The following is a 14705-nucleotide window of genomic DNA, read 5'->3' on the forward strand; positions in this document are numbered from 1 at the left end:
CGTAGCTGCCTCTTTGACTCGGCATATGTTGGGTTGGAGAGGGAGCAACGAGAGAAGTCGACCCTCGAGGTTGCGCAGAGAGGTTATGCCAAGCCTCTCTAAGATAATTGGATCAGCGAGGTTGATCGAAGTCTTGGACGAGTTGAACAGCATGTGGAGAGTCCCGTTCGCCAAGAGCTCGTGGAAAGCCAAGGAAGAGGACTGTCGTGGTTGAAGAATCAGCATCCAACCCTTTCAGAGTCAATGCGAGAGGGCCTACGGCGCGGCAAGACGAGAGTCGAGATTGAGGGTACGTCGGTTGACAAGTCGATTTTCGCGGAACTGAGCGAGAGGGTCGCGATGAGATGGCTCGGAAGCAAAGAACGAGGATAACACAGAGCAAATCCGAGAGAACGCCATGTGACGAGGACAGAAACTGCATTCTGAACACTGTCGTTGCGAGCGCTGGATGCTGCTAGACCATCAGCAGTCAAGGTTGAGAGCGAGTGACTTCATCGAAGATCAAGTCGTGGAGGAGTCACAAACAAGCTTCGAATTGAAAATAGAGCGCCATGCGCGCGTGAGGCGATCATTCCAGTATGGTGGCGATGACGATAGTGCTGAAGCGCGAGAAGAGGTCGAAGTGACAGCGGCCTGCTTGCAGGCCACCTGGTTTACTAGCGAGATCACAGGCTGGTCGCCGCGAGACTGACACATATGTCGCATGGATGTGACAGATGTCTTCGAAGGCTCAAAAGAACCCCCAGACCGCAATTGGTCCCGGATCGCACACACAAGGAAAGCCGGTCAACGCTCAACCTTGATTTTTGAGGATCGTGATTGAGCAGTCGCGTTTCCCTGTTCTCGGGGTTCCCTATTCTCGGGGTTCCACGCGAAAGGGTGTTGCTGGCAAGAGTCGGTCGTCGAATAGCTGTCTGAGTCGTGACGTTTGCGCCCCAAAGGCGATATCTCGTCGCGGCGGATTCTCTGCCTCCTGAGCTTCTCTTACGTTCTTCTTTGTTTTCGCGCGCGTCTTCCCCGCGTATATCGAGAGTTTAATCCTCGTGACGGCAGCTCAGAGTATCGGTTCTGCCTTTGGTAGGAAGGCACTATTGATGTACGCATGCCACTGCCCTCGACCACAAGATGGCTCTTTAAAGCGAACTGTCGACATCTTTGTGAGGCAAAATTGCAGGAGATCCATTACAACGAACAAAAGATCAAGGTGGAGAGGAACCGTCAAGCATGTCCTGAACAGTCTTCAAGCGGTTGACAGATCAGGCAGGTTTTCGTCGGTCTCGGAGCGTAGCGACCGTCGACAGGCGGCGGAGCTGCAAGGGCAGGCAGTCCTCGTCAAGTACGCCCACGCTCAGCCGGCTGTAGCACAAGATCGCCCGGCGTTGCTCCAGGAGGCCGAGCAGGCGGAGCGAGAATATGAAGCGGTTCTAGCGTTCTAGCTCAATTGCCCCCTCCGAGATGTCGACCGCCGGAGCAATTGGTGACGAGACTTTAGCTGAAGCCGCTTCGAGCTCTCGCTCGGACTGCTCAGCCTCTAGAAGCAGCGCCGGGCGATCTTGGGCTGAAGCTGCGTGAGCGTGGGCGTACTTGATGAGCGTTGCCTGGCCTTGGAGCACTGCCGCCTGTCGACGGTCGCTACGCTTCGAGACCGACGAGAAAGCGAGATGGGTAAAAGGAGATGAAGGAGAGGAAAGAAGAGAGAGAAGATCCTTCAGGAATCAGACTAAGGAGGAGGCTCGTGTCAAGGGGAATGTGAGCCGGAGTTCTGAGAAAGAAGGATAAGGACAAGAGCACGGCCCCCGCGACCGTTGCGACCGTTGGTGTCCCGCTCACAGAGCGCGCTCCAACGTCTTTTCGCGAGGGCGACAGCACAGTAGTGAGAAATCGAGATATCGACCCGCCCATTCAGTGATACGAACGAGCGGAAATATCAGACTTTTTTCCGCGAACGTCTACACTCTCTTTCTGGTGTTTGCAAAAACCAAGGCCCAACAGATTGTGACTTGTTCCTCATGTATCTCTTGTAAAGAAACTCTAAATCGACAGAAACACCTATATCCTTTTTTCCCAAATCATCTTTTCGAGCCCATTTTTTTCTTTTTTGTGTTGTTGCCCTCGGAAAGGTTGTTTTGGATCAAAGAGCTGGTACGAGATCTAGACGCAGTGGATCTACAGGAGAAGAAACTCATCAGAGCCAAACTCGGGGGAGAGAAACGAGAAAGGGAAAAAACTCACTTCTCCATCTGAGTGAGTGTGGCACGACTCTGCCGCAGAAGTAGTCGCGGTAGCAGTCTCTCCTCCAGCGTGATCGTGGTCGTGGTCGTGCGACTCGGTTGCGGTAGGTTCAGCACTCGTAGTCGTCAAAGTAGCGGAAGCGGTCCCATGTCCCGATTCGGATTCTTCTTGAGGAGGGTTTTTGGTGACACACGATTTACCAGGCCACACGACATCGTACGCGTAAGCATCCAAAGCACTGAAGAAAGAACACGATCTCGAACATCAGTTATCTTGTTTCTAGTGCCGGCGAGATCTTTGAAAGGAACGCAACTAGAACTGGAACGTGTCTTGGTTGGTGATGGTCGACGAATCGTTGGATGCTGCGAGTTCCATCACTCCTCCGAGCGTGTTTGCGACGTGGTGGATCAAATCATAACTGATCGAAGGGACCTAGAAGGAGTCGTGGCAGAGATATCAGCCTCGAGGATTGAAGATCAGAAAACAGGAACAAGGCACGAACATGAGTGAGTCGGTGCATGAAATCCGTCGCCAACCATCTCGTAGCTGTTTTGCAAAAAGCAAGGTGAGAAAACCTGATGAAAAGCCCAGCTTCTTCGTCGAGAAAGAGAGGAAACTTACGAGGCACGGAACCAATCTCAACACCGTCCCAGCACAGGGTCGACAGTTGCATGCGCCTCGTGTCTGCTTGCGACAAGATCAACTAGGAACCAAAAGGAAGAAGAGCACAGGGAACGTACAGGTCGGGGGGCAAATGACAGTTTGTTCAGTCGCATTCTTGCCACGCCAGTGACCCGCTACACAAGAAAGAGCTTGAGCGCCATGTTCTCTGTTCTCGTGCACGAGAAGAAGAAGAAGCTGCTCACCCCAAGGACCTTCCTCGGTCACTTGATCGCAATTGCCATCCGGGTTGTCGCAACGGAACAAGACTCCCGGTTTGTTGCCGTTCACGAGTTGGTCGTAGTACCCCGCGGCCGCGAGCGCGGAAGCGTTTCCAAAGTACTTGATGTACAGCTCATCGGTCGGACCATATTTCAGGATGCGATCGTGAGCGTGTTGAGCGATCATGTTCATGTCGTCGAGACCGGCCCGGATGAACCGAGCTTGTCCGGCATCGCAAGATTCACTAACGCAGAAAACGGAAATCAGGACGGGAAGGGAGGGACGGGCGCAAGGGGGCAAAACTCAACTGGATCTGGACTTGGGTCGAATTCGTGTGCGAGTGTTTGTCGATCGATTCGGCCGTCTGATCAGACGAGTCGGCACGCTTCGAGAGGGTGAAGAAAGGAGCGGCTTGGACCGTCGTGGCGGAAACGACAAAGGAAGTCAGGAGGGTCGCGACGAGGTTTGAGGACAACATTCTCGAAGGAGGAGTCGAGTGTAGAGGACAAGATGGAGAGAGAGAGAAAGAAAAAGACGAGGAACCCGACCCGAGCGAGGTGAAGGAATGCTCCTGAGCAATTTCGCAGATGAGACCTTTGTGGTTCCAATGGAGAAGGGCGAGATCAATCTCTTGAAGCCAAGACTTTTTCCTTTCCCCCGATAACCTGTGAGGTTAAAGCAGGGATCAAGATCCCTTGCAGAGACGCTGGGAGAACTGGTTACGCACAAGAGAATGATCGAGTTTGAGACTAACCGTGGCGAGCCGAAAAAGGGGAGCGAGAGGGCGAGTGACATTTTTTCGAGGTCCAAGAGCGCGCGTGGACGGCGTCGAGTCTAGATTCGAAAGCTACCCTCGTAAAAGGGGGACAGTGAGGACCGGCGTGACCGTGATGTGAAAGCAAGCAGGATCCAAGACGAACACGGTACAGCGCGAGGTGATCTGCGCACGCAAGCGGGAGAGAGGAATGCGAGAGGCGCACCTCGAGCACGCGACTTGCTGAACCTGTTTGACCACTCGGGGCAGACCTCTTCGACGACTCGGCATGGAATGCTCATCTGATGCCCCGAGTCGTCAAAGCGGTCGCCAGGTCGCATGCTCGGAGTCGAGGTGTCGTCGGGTCGGACCATGTCAGCAGAAAAAGGAATCTCAATCAAAGCGTTGCAAACCAATCAAGAGTCACAGTCCCAAACCAATAGTGCCAACGAGGGTCGAGTAGCCTGCAGAAGCGGGAGCAAAGCACTCGGGGAGAGCCTCGAGAGCAACCAGCAGCGAGACCGTGACGAAGGGTCAGTCTCGCTCGATTCGTTCGCATCAGAAGCTGACTGCATAGTGGATGGATCGAGCGAGATCCCGAGCAGAGAGAGAGGGAACGATAGCGAGAGGACCAATCAAGGCGGCGCAGATCGCCGACGTTCGAACAAGTCTCGCATGCTCGCTCTCGATCTCTCACTCTCTCTCACGACTCTCGCCTGCACTCGTCGCTCGTTTGAAACGATGAAGGGTGCGACTCTCCGCTCATGTCTGCCGCGCACGCTCCCGCGCACGTCGACGCCGCAGTTCCTGCAACAACGCCGCGGGCTGGCCACCGTGCAAGACTCGACTCCCAAACGCACCACGTTCGGCGGCCTGCGTGACCAGGACCGCATCTTCTCGAACGCGTACCGCCTCGGTGATCATGGCATCAAGGGCGCCATGGTGAGTTGGCCCTCCTTTCGAATTTGGCCACTCGCGAGCGGATCATTTCCCACTGCGTCTCTCGCCGATCGCACCCCACTCGGCGCGCATATCCACTCGCGACTAGGTGCCTCGTCGGGTGCTTGCTTTGACGTCGATGCGTCTGAGCCCCGGCGCGAGCGAAGTGACGCCCCGCGCAGATCGGACTCGCGCTCGTTGGTCAACTCGCCGCGATCGAGCACCTCTACCCCGCGCGTCTTTGCGGGTTCTCAGCTTTGCTGACTCAACACATTTGTTGAACACAGAAACGTGGAGACTGGCACCGTACGAAAGACATCATCCTCAAAGGCGACAACTGGTTGATCGAACAGATCAAGGCATCCGGGTTGCGCGGCCGGGGAGGTGCAGGCTTCCCGTCTGGACTCAAGTGGTCCTTCATGAACAAGCCCGGATGGGAGAAGGACCCCCGACCCCGCTACCTGGTCGTCAACGCCGACGAGGGTGAACCTGGTACCTGGTGCGTTTTCTCCTCTCTCTCGCTCTTGCGCACCCAAAGCTCACGTATCTTTCCGTTGATAGCAAGGACCGAGAGATTCTCCGAGGTGACCCTCACAAGCTCATCGAAGGATGCTTGGTCGCTGGTCGCGCCATGAACGCCTCTGCCGGTACGTTCTCCTTTATTGCGATCCTCCTGATTTGTTCCTCGCTGAGTCGTTTCCACCTACTTGACCTTCAGCCTACATCTACATCCGTGGCGAGTTCTTCATGGAGTCTGACCACGTGCAGCAGGCTATCGATGAAGCCTACAAGGCCGGATACATCGGTAAAAACGCGTGCGGCTCTGGCTACGACTTTGACGTCTACCTTCACCGCGGAGCCGGTGCGTACATCTGCGGAGAGGAGACGGCGTTGATCGAGTCGATCGAAGGCAAGCAGGGCAAGCCCCGGCTCAAGCCTCCTTTCCCGGCCGATGTCGGATTGTTCGGATGCCCGACCACTGTCGCCAATGTCGAGACGGTCGCGGTTGCGCCGACAATCATTCGTCGAGGTGCCGCATGGTTCGACCAGTTCGGTCGCGACCGCAACTCGGGTACCAAGCTGTTCTGCATCTCGGGTCACGTCAACAAGCCGTGTGTTGTCGAGGAGGAGATGTCGATCCCGCTGCAAGAGCTGATCGAGAAGCACTGTGGTGGCGTGCGTGGAGGATGGGACAACTTGTTGGGTATCGTCCCGGGAGGTTCTTCCGTTCCCGTCTTGCCCAAGAAGGATTGCGAGGAGGCACTGTCAGTCTTTTCTCTCTCTCCCTCTTTCTTCCGCCCTCTGCGATGAGAGACAAATCAGATCTGACATCCCATATTTATCTCTCTTCAGTATGGACTTTGACTCGCTTCGTGACCTGCAATCGGGTCTCGGAACCGGTGCCATCATTGTCATGAACAAGGAGACCGACATTGTTCGCGCAATCGCTCGTTTCGCCAAGGTACGTCACTACGGCTAGCCTTTCGATTCGCTCATTGCGGACATTTACACCCCAACTTGCTTTGACTGACAGTTCTACAAGCACGAGTCTTGCGGACAATGCACGCCGTGCCGCGAGGGAACGACTTGGCTCGAAAAGATGATGGACCGATTCGTGGTCGGACGCGCGCACGAACGCGAGATCGAAATGTTGTACGAGTTGACGAAGCAGATCGAGGGTCACACGATCTGCGCGTTGGGAGACGCAGCGGCATGGCCTGTGCAGGGACTGTTGAGGCACTTCCGACCCGAAGTCGAACGACGAGTGGCGGACTACCAAGCGAAGAACGGAGGTGTCTTGTTTGGAGGTCACTTGCACTCGGACATTGACCCCAATCTTGTAAGAGCACTTTTCTCGTCCTCATCTTCTCCTCGGTTCCGATCTCCTGACTCTTGGCTGGTGCGGCTTATTTAGGCTCTTCCCGATAACATGGGCATCTCGCTCCCTTCGCCGTCTCGATTCTAGAACAATCCATCGATTCGCACACCCTTTTTTCGCTCTTTGACATGACTGTCGATTGCACTCGTTCTCTTTTTCTTTCATCTGTGTTACAATTTTAGCTTTCGGCTCGCCTTTTCCCTCTCTTCTTGTTCCATTCACCGCCAAAGAAAAAACTACTTGAATCGGAAAGCTCCACAGCGCTCCTTTGTGTAATTGAGTCGTTCTCTCCAACTAGCATTGCCGTCGAGTGGCTTTCATGAGCGAAACATGAGTCTCCTGATACCAGTCCAGAGGGAAATATCGTGTCTTTCATCTGATTGAGTACTTTGGGATCACTACACTGACAACACATACGGAACAGACATACTAAAAGGAACGAAAAGAAAAGAGGGTAGGATCCATACGATGCAAGGGTCAGGATCAATCGATTTTACGTTTCTTGGGATTGTCGTCTTCTCCAGAATGCCCTTTTCGATCAGCCGAGTCGACCCCTTGATCCTCTTGCGATCCAGAACGTTTCTTTGAGTCCTCGGTTCCAACAGTCGTCGTCGTCGTCGTCGGAATCGAACGTGTCGTTGTCGTCGAGGAAGAAGGTTTCGATTTCTTTTTCGTGACAACCAACCCGGGTAACGTTTTCAATCGTTTCCCACTCTTGGGCTTACTACTGCTAGTGGTAGTGGTCGAAGTCGGGTTTGGACTAGTCGTACTCGGAGTGTCGGTCGTGGTGGGCTTGCCCGTCTTGGTCGATTGGGAGTTTGCGCTGGATGTTCCTCGAGTAGCGGAATTCAGATTCGAGGAAGACGTAGAGGAAGGAGATGGTACTGTCGGAGGTGGTACTGGCACCGATCTAGCCGTGACGGCTCTGATGTTGCCAATCGATTACGAAAACAAAACCCGAAATCAGAACTTGTCTTTTGGTCAAAAGAGTTAACGTTGTTTTGGGACTTACTTGCGAAACGATTCAAGTTCTTGTTTGATCAAGCGTTGACGTTCTTGCTCCTCGTCATTGTTCTCGTCGATCATTGAATCGAGGAACGAGATCTCTTCTTCGTCCAGTGCTCGAAAGTGATTCTCTAACGTTTCATGGGTCAATCGGGTCAATCGATTACATTCTTTTGCTGAAAAGTATAGAAGGGAGGAGGTTGTGAATCGGACACTCACTGAACTTGAGCTGCTCCTCGAACGCCTCTTGCTTTTTGGACTGTTGAAATCGTAGTGTTGGGGTCAGCGACAACATCCGCGATCTCTCGAGAGCTGACAAGCCAAGCCAGAGCGAGTAGAGCGAGCGAGAGAGGGGGTCATCTCGTTCGTCTCAGACAGTGAAGGGGGGCCTCACCTTGTTCTCCTGAAGTTTCTCCCACAAGCTCCTGCCATCGTACACTTCATCCTCTTGCGGTTTCGGAGGTTCTTCGCCGATGCGCGCGTACGCTTGTTTCCATTCTTCGGCGCGTCGAGCCGCAGCTTGTTCCAACTCGGTACTCGACACGAACCGACTCGCGACTGAGCTGGTCGACGTTCCTCCAGATGCTGCCATTTCTCTATGATTGTGACTTCTGAGTGACTTCTGAGAGAGAGAGGTATGGGAGCAAACGTGGGCTCATCAATTTGGGAATCTCGGCACGTGAGTCTTTTCTCTGTTCGAGCTATTTTCTGTCCAGAGATCGGGTACGAGGTTGTTACATGCAATACAAGGTCTATAACAAAGAGGATGCGAGACAGAAGGGGAAAAAAAGACAGGAAAGAGGTCGTGGGAGAATCACAGTTGGTTGCGCTTGCGACCCGTACGCATGTATGGTCTCAGAACCCATTCGACATCGGCTTCGTTCTGCTCGATCGTTCCATTCTTGATCTCGTACGCTTCAAGTGTTCGTATGAGAGAGAGGAATCAGCTCTGTTGTCAGTGAAACTTGGGAAACGTGTAAAACTCACGTCGCATCTCGAACCGTGGACCGACTTCGGCGAGTTGAACCTCCTTGTGACTCGTCTTGACATACACGTGGTGCCTGAAACTGATGAAATCTCCTTCGTTGACAAACGTCATCGTGCGCTTTGAATCCTCCCTGAGAACAAGAATCAGCGACAGCAAATGGTTCTAGTCGAGACTCGTACTCACTTTGGTACCGGAAAGATAAACTTGAGGACATCTTGCACACGCTTTCCAAGTTTCGAGCCGAACCCTTCAAAGATGAGACTGATCGTAGCGAGGTGGCTTCAGTACGTGGGCAGGAACGGTAGAGAGGGGAGAACACTGGGGCGTACTGCGGGTAAGCTTCCGAGATGGTTGTGCCTTGCAGCCCCCCGAGACTGTGGCGCAACACGACGCCGGTCAAAGTGAACAGAACGGTCGGACCATGCGGGAAGTGGCTGAGCATGAGCGCGTCGGGCACGCCACGATGTTCATGCACGACAATCAAGTCGGTCATTTGGTTCGCGCGACATGCGTCGGCCAACTCGGACATGACTGTGTTTCCTCGGTTGATTCGAGTACTGTTGGGAATACACAGTCGCAGTTCCTTTATTGAGCGGAAACAGGTGCATCAGAATCCAATCTCTCGCAAAGGACAGGATGGAAAAAGAAACGGTACCTTTGCGAATTGCGCGAGTTTTGAAGACGGATCTCTCGAGGTCGTAATGAGTACTCGAGGGTCTTCGAGTCCGGCCTGAGCGTACTCGTCGTCGATGTGGGTCAGAGGTTCCTCTTTCGCCTCGTCCATGCGTTGCTCGCGCTCGCCGGTGCCCTGTCCCTTGGGAACCTCCTTGCCCTTGGCCAACAAGTCCTTGACGCGCTGCTTGCGTTCCCAGATCTGCTTCTCCTTCTGTTCAAGCGATTTGTTGTACAGGAACTCGCGCCGGAGGCGAGTTTGGCGTCGAAGCTGCAGTGCGATCAGATTGAATCAGCACCAGTTGCGAGTACGATTGTGCGAGGTCTGGACATACCATGTTTGCGAGTCGAGAGCTGGAGCGAGAGATGAAGTCGAGTTGCGATGAGAAAATGCCACTTCTCTCTCTCTCTCTCTGCTCGCGCGTCTCTCCCACGACGTGCAAGGTCTGCAGGCTACGTGTGAAAGCTACTCTCGGATGCGTCTCGTGCAGAATAGCCATCACGACCCGAGCCGCGCTTGAAATCGACATCTTGCTCTGGCTTCTTTCACCAGCTCGAGGGGGAATCGAATAGGGTCACCTGCTCAGGTCTTGACTACTCGATGTATACTTGACATGTTCCGGAGTTGACCGCGGACCTCGAATCGATGGCTCGTTCCCCTGGCTGTCCTCCTGTCTCTTCTCTCTTTCTGCTCTCCGTGTGTCTCTATCAACGCATCTGCTCTTACTTCGACAAGCTCAGAAGAGATCTCAGTCGACGAGAATGCCACTCTTGATCTCGCCGTACATCTCGCCATATACGCCGTACTTCCGCTCAGTCCTGTACTTTCTCACCTGGCTCGTCTACTACCTATCCTACCTCGTTTCGCCCGTTCTCTTGACCGTCGTCCAACTCGTCGTCAACCTCGTCAATCACCTCCTACCTCGGATCGAGTGGTGGTTCGAAGTCGAATGCCGGGGCAGATTACGCACAAGTGTGTGGGCTCAACAGAGTTGGCGCAACGAAGGCAAATCGATCCGCGAGTGGGTGCGTGATCGTGGGTATATCGATCGCAGGGTCGTACCCGTCAAAGGTCGCACGGTCAGTGTCGACGACGCGGCAAACTGGTCGACCCGTGGTATCGAGCGCGTATGGAACTGGTTGACGAAGGGATCAAATCATCCATCGAACATCGTCTTCGTAGACGACGAAAGACCAGCTCGAAATCTCGTACCACCCACGAGACAGATTGCAGTTGCGAGAGAAGTTGAACCGCCCACAACCTCGCAACGTTTGCTAGATCTCTCTCTTCTCTCGATTGGCTGAATTGGAACCTGTGACTGATCCGTTGCAGTTGCGTCAGAGCTGCGGAGTGAGGGATTGCGAGAACGTCAACACCGCGGGGTTGGAGGATCTGGTGCCACCCGACGCAAGTCTCTTCCCTTTCAGTCTCCTCTCATCCTTACGGAGCTCTCGGTCTCTTGAAAATTTCTGTACATGAAGCTCGATCGCTGAGAACTGAGTATTCGGACTGCATAGGTCTATTCCGATCTTCTGACCTCGCCCCTCCAGCTCAGCCTCACTTGCAAGTGCCCAAGGATCGCCCTTCGGCTTGGTCCGGCACCCAATGGAGGGCCATCTGAATGCCGGCCCCGTACGAGCTCCATTCAAAGCTAGTCACCCTTTTTCTTGCTCAAGTAATCGACACCAAAATTTGCTCTCTCGCGGTCTCGTCGTGCTCGGATCGCAGTGCGTTTGGTGTACACTGTACACTGCATTCTCTTTGCTTTTTTTCTGTCAATCAATGACCCGAGGTGATTTCTATTCGAGGATTTCCGCAGCGAGCTCGTTCTCCTGTCCATTTTCCGGTCCGATCGAGCGCGCGTGATCGAACCTCGTGGTGTTCGTCGTCCTTGGCTCCACACGAGCAGGATTCTGGGGAAAAGCTGCAGAGAAACGCACAATTTCTCGGAGAAATGTCGTGTTTCGAAGCACGCCATCGCTTGCGCCAACTCGGGATTCGGCGCTGATCAATCCGCATACATTCGCCCTCCGGAATTTTCGGTCGACTGTGTTCCCGGACTTTTTCTTCTTCTGCAGCTCTTGAATTCTTCTCGCCACCCGCAAAGAAACCGCGCCTCCGACTCGATACAAGACGCAAGAATGGTGTTGAGCGCTCCTGACGCCGTCGCGCCACAACTCCTCTCGGCTCGTACCGATTCCGACTTCGAAAAAGTGGTGGGAGGCGGAGCAGGTTTCGATTCCAAGGCCTCGAGTCACGGCGGAGAACACGAGCATGGAGAACTTGGTCGAGGCGAAGGGAAATACGCACATCAGAACGAGGACTTGCAGAGGGGTCTCTCATCGAGACAGATCTCGATGATTGCTATTGTCAGTTCCTTTCCTTTACCTGCATGGCCTGACGGGAAGCTGATCTCCTCAAAAAATCACACTGTCAGGGAGGAACGATTGGTAAGTCGGAAGGAAATGGGAGCTAGCCACCCAACAAACGCTCATCGAACTGGACCATTCTTCCTCTCTAGGTACTGGCTTGTTCTTGGGAACTGGAAGGGCGTTGGCCAATGGAGGACCTGGAAGTTTGTTGATCAACTATTCGATCGTTGGAGCACTCGTGTATCTCGTCATGTTGTGCTTGGGGTCAGTGCACCATTTCTGCTTCTCTCGAGCATGTGTTGTCAACCAGATCCTGACGCAAGTCTCCTCGCTTGGCAGAGAAATGGCAACCGAGTACCCGCTCGCGGGATCCTTTACGACGTACTCGGCTAGGTTTGTCGACGAAGCTTTCGGCTTTGCGATCGGATGTGAGTTTACTCGCCACCTGCCCCCACTGGGAGCGTCATTCGAGATCAAATATGCTCAATCGGCTATTGTTGCTCTCGACAGGGAACTATGCGTTCAACGATGCCGTCTCGACCGCAGGAGATCTGACTGCCGCGCAAGTCATCATCGGTTACTGGACAAGCCATCTTACCTGGGTGCCTTCGCTCGTTTTCCTGTTCTTCCTCGTAGCGGTCAACCTCATTCACGTGCGAGCTTACGGAGAGGTGAGTCCCAGCATCTCATCTTTCTTTCAGCCTGTGCTCGAGATGCTGACCAGGAAATTTGCGTTGCTACTAGCTCGAATACTGGCTCTCGCTATTGAAAGTGATTGCAATCGTCATCTTTTTCTTCCTTGGCATCGCCGTCAACGCTGGAGGCAACACGGCCGGAGAATACAGTGCGTCTTTCTTTTCCCAGATCCAGACGAGCATTCTCAAATTCAAGCTGACTTCATATGGCCGCTCACACAGTTGGAGCAAAGAACTGGACGATCGGAGCTGCGCCATTTGTGAATGGATTCCGAGGATTCGCCTCGCTATTCGTTAGTGCCTCGTTCGCATACGGAGGAACCGAGTCGATCGGAATCACCGCAGGGGAGCAACGCAACCCGCTACGCAACATTCCGAGAACGATTTACCGCGTATTCTGGCGCATCATCATGTTCTACATTTGCACCGTCGTCATCATTGGCTTCAACATTCCATACAACACGCCCGGGATCAAGAACAAGTCGACCCAAACTTCTCCGTTCACCCTTGTCTTCCAAGAAGCTGGTTCGAGTGAGTCGCCATTGTGATAGTGCGCAGTCGAGTGGTAGTGACTGATTAAGCCTCTTTCCGCAGACGTCGCTGGATCATTCATGAACGCAGGCGAGCCTCGACTTGCTTTCACCCCGATTTGAGCTCGTAAGGCTGACATGACATTTCGCCTACAGTGATTCTCACCTCGGTCCTCTCTGCGGGAAATCACGCACTCTTTGCCGGTGCGCGAGTTCTGTATGGTCTCGCCGTGATTCGCCAAGCACCAGCGATCTTCCGCAAGACGAACCGCAACGGAGTCCCGTGGGTCTCGGTGCTCGCGATCGCGAGTGTCTCTTTGATCTTCTTCGGCGCGAGTTTCCTACCGGGAGGAGCGAGCGAGATCTTCACATGGGCCCAAAATCTCGTCGGTGTCTCGAATCAACTCGCATGGTTGTGTATCGGAATCGCCTCCACTCGTTTTCGCGCGAGTTGGAAAAAGCAAGGTCGTTCAGTCGATGAGCTCCGGTTCAAGAACCCGGCAGGACGATTCGCTGGTCCGATCGTGATCGTTGTCGTCTCGTTCATCATCCTCGTTCAAGGATGGTCCGTCTTCTCAGGCGGATTCGACAAGATCGGATTCGTTTCAAACTACAGTGCGTTCCCCCTCACCGTCCCGAAGATCTTCCTCCGATCCCAATGGTACGCGCGCTGACACTGTGTGCTTCGGATCATTGTAGTCGAACTGCCCGTGTTCCTCGTGTTGTACCTCTTCTGGCGCTTTGTCAAGGGAGTCAAGTCTCCGACCCTCCTCCAAATCGACCTCGACTCGCAACGCTACCACGAAACCGAACGCGATGTGCGTGACAATGTGGAAATTGAGCAGCGCGAGACGGGCAGATTTGGGTGGGCTTGGAAGATGTATAGCTGGATTGCCTAGATAGATAGATTTTCCTCTAGAATTTGTATTTATATTCTCCTCTTTCTGTACTGTGCTCAAATTTTTCGGAAGGGAATGCAAGAGCTGACCAAGAGAGATGGAGGGAAGCTGGAGAAAGCGATCTGCCTGAGCACCACCTATTCCGCACGCACCCCTTTTCCTCCAAGTCGACCTGCTTGGCGCGCGACTTTATAGCGATTCTTTTACAATTTTGATTCACTGACGACACGGATCAGTTGACTCTGGGGGAGAACGTTGGTCGTAAAACAGAAGAAAAGAGAAAGCTGGAGAAGGTGCAAGCAAAATGAATTGCGCGGAACTTTTCAAGTGAGCTCTTTCTTGTGCGCGTTGAGGTTTGAGTTGCCGCCCTGGGTGTCACTGCTCGTGACAGTAGTGTAACAAACAAGGTGCTCGTGTGAAGATGCAAAAGACCAGGTTGCACCCAAATTGGGTTCGATCCCATGGATTCCAAAAGCATTTGATAGTGTTGATGTATCATTCTTGTCTTACGGTGAATTTGGCAAGACTGCATCTCTCTATCGATGTGAATGTGAATGATAATGATTCACGCGAGTCGAGATCGGAATGCGAGGGATCTGCACGCTTTCGTGCCAGGCTCTTGGCAACTATTCCATTCTCCCCTCCTTCTTGTCCCTAACCCCAACTAAAGCCCTAACCCTAACCTCAACGCTAACCCGAACCCCCACTCCTTGCCCCGCGGGTCCGTAGGTCTACAGCGTACTCCGCACCGCGTAAACAACCTCGCCTCTCCAGCCTCTCACGCCTTTTTCTCACGCTCTCTCTCACCGTCGACTTTGCTGTCTCCCAGCTTTGTCCCAAAGCAAGATACCGGCTGC

At 53.5% G+C, this 14705-nt stretch overlaps 6 protein-coding genes across 6 annotated transcripts; 3 read left to right on the plus strand and 3 right to left on the minus strand.

Annotated features, from left to right (window-relative positions):
• Positions 1–2151: 2151 nt before the first annotated feature.
• Positions 2152–3592, minus strand: ZPS1 (Zps1p; the record flags this gene model as incomplete). Its single annotated transcript, XM_076681490.1, has 8 exons — positions 2152–2166; positions 2233–2470; positions 2546–2664; positions 2735–2778; positions 2854–2916; positions 2973–3029; positions 3099–3358; positions 3423–3592. 8 exons carry the CDS (start codon positions 3590–3592, stop codon positions 2152–2154), a joined length of 966 nt encoding a protein of 321 aa, XP_076531386.1.
• A 1017-nt stretch (positions 3593–4609) lies between these two features.
• Positions 4610–6773, plus strand: JCM15063_000831 (NADH-quinone oxidoreductase subunit NuoF; the record flags this gene model as incomplete). Its single annotated transcript, XM_076681491.1, has 7 exons — positions 4610–4810; positions 5095–5306; positions 5369–5454; positions 5526–6072; positions 6161–6269; positions 6342–6647; positions 6723–6773. The coding sequence occupies 7 exons, from the start codon at positions 4610–4612 to the stop codon at positions 6771–6773; spliced, it is 1512 nt and encodes a 503-aa protein (XP_076531387.1).
• Positions 6774–7169: 396 nt separating this feature from the next.
• JCM15063_000832 (PSME3-interacting protein) lies at positions 7170–8283 on the minus strand (the record flags this gene model as incomplete). Its single annotated transcript, XM_076681492.1, has 4 exons — positions 7170–7611; positions 7699–7822; positions 7911–7950; positions 8086–8283. The coding sequence occupies 4 exons, from the start codon at positions 8281–8283 to the stop codon at positions 7170–7172; spliced, it is 804 nt and encodes a 267-aa protein (XP_076531388.1).
• Positions 8284–8505: 222 nt separating this feature from the next.
• On the minus strand, positions 8506–9689 carry IMP4 (snoRNA-binding rRNA-processing protein IMP4; the record flags this gene model as incomplete). Its single annotated transcript, XM_076681493.1, has 6 exons — positions 8506–8606; positions 8679–8809; positions 8863–8940; positions 9009–9262; positions 9335–9622; positions 9687–9689. 6 exons carry the CDS (start codon positions 9687–9689, stop codon positions 8506–8508), a joined length of 855 nt encoding a protein of 284 aa, XP_076531389.1.
• Positions 9690–10113: 424 nt separating this feature from the next.
• Positions 10114–10973, plus strand: JCM15063_000834 (uncharacterized protein; the record flags this gene model as incomplete). Its single annotated transcript, XM_076681494.1, has 2 exons — positions 10114–10621; positions 10870–10973. 2 exons carry the CDS (start codon positions 10114–10116, stop codon positions 10971–10973), a joined length of 612 nt encoding a protein of 203 aa, XP_076531390.1.
• A 520-nt stretch (positions 10974–11493) lies between these two features.
• On the plus strand, positions 11494–13848 carry JCM15063_000835 (uncharacterized protein; the record flags this gene model as incomplete). Its single annotated transcript, XM_076681495.1, has 10 exons — positions 11494–11721; positions 11790–11802; positions 11874–11988; positions 12064–12152; positions 12235–12395; positions 12469–12568; positions 12642–12950; positions 13014–13040; positions 13106–13564; positions 13649–13848. 10 exons carry the CDS (start codon positions 11494–11496, stop codon positions 13846–13848), a joined length of 1701 nt encoding a protein of 566 aa, XP_076531391.1.
• Between the last annotated feature and the right edge of the window lie 857 nt (positions 13849–14705).

The sequence above is a fragment of the Sporobolomyces koalae genome (genome assembly GCF_050403365.1).
Source record: "Sporobolomyces koalae JCM15063 DNA, S_koalae_JCM15063T_v1_ctg73, whole genome shotgun sequence".
In the NCBI taxonomy this organism is placed as follows: Eukaryota; Fungi; Basidiomycota; class Microbotryomycetes; order Sporidiobolales; family Sporidiobolaceae; genus Sporobolomyces; species Sporobolomyces koalae.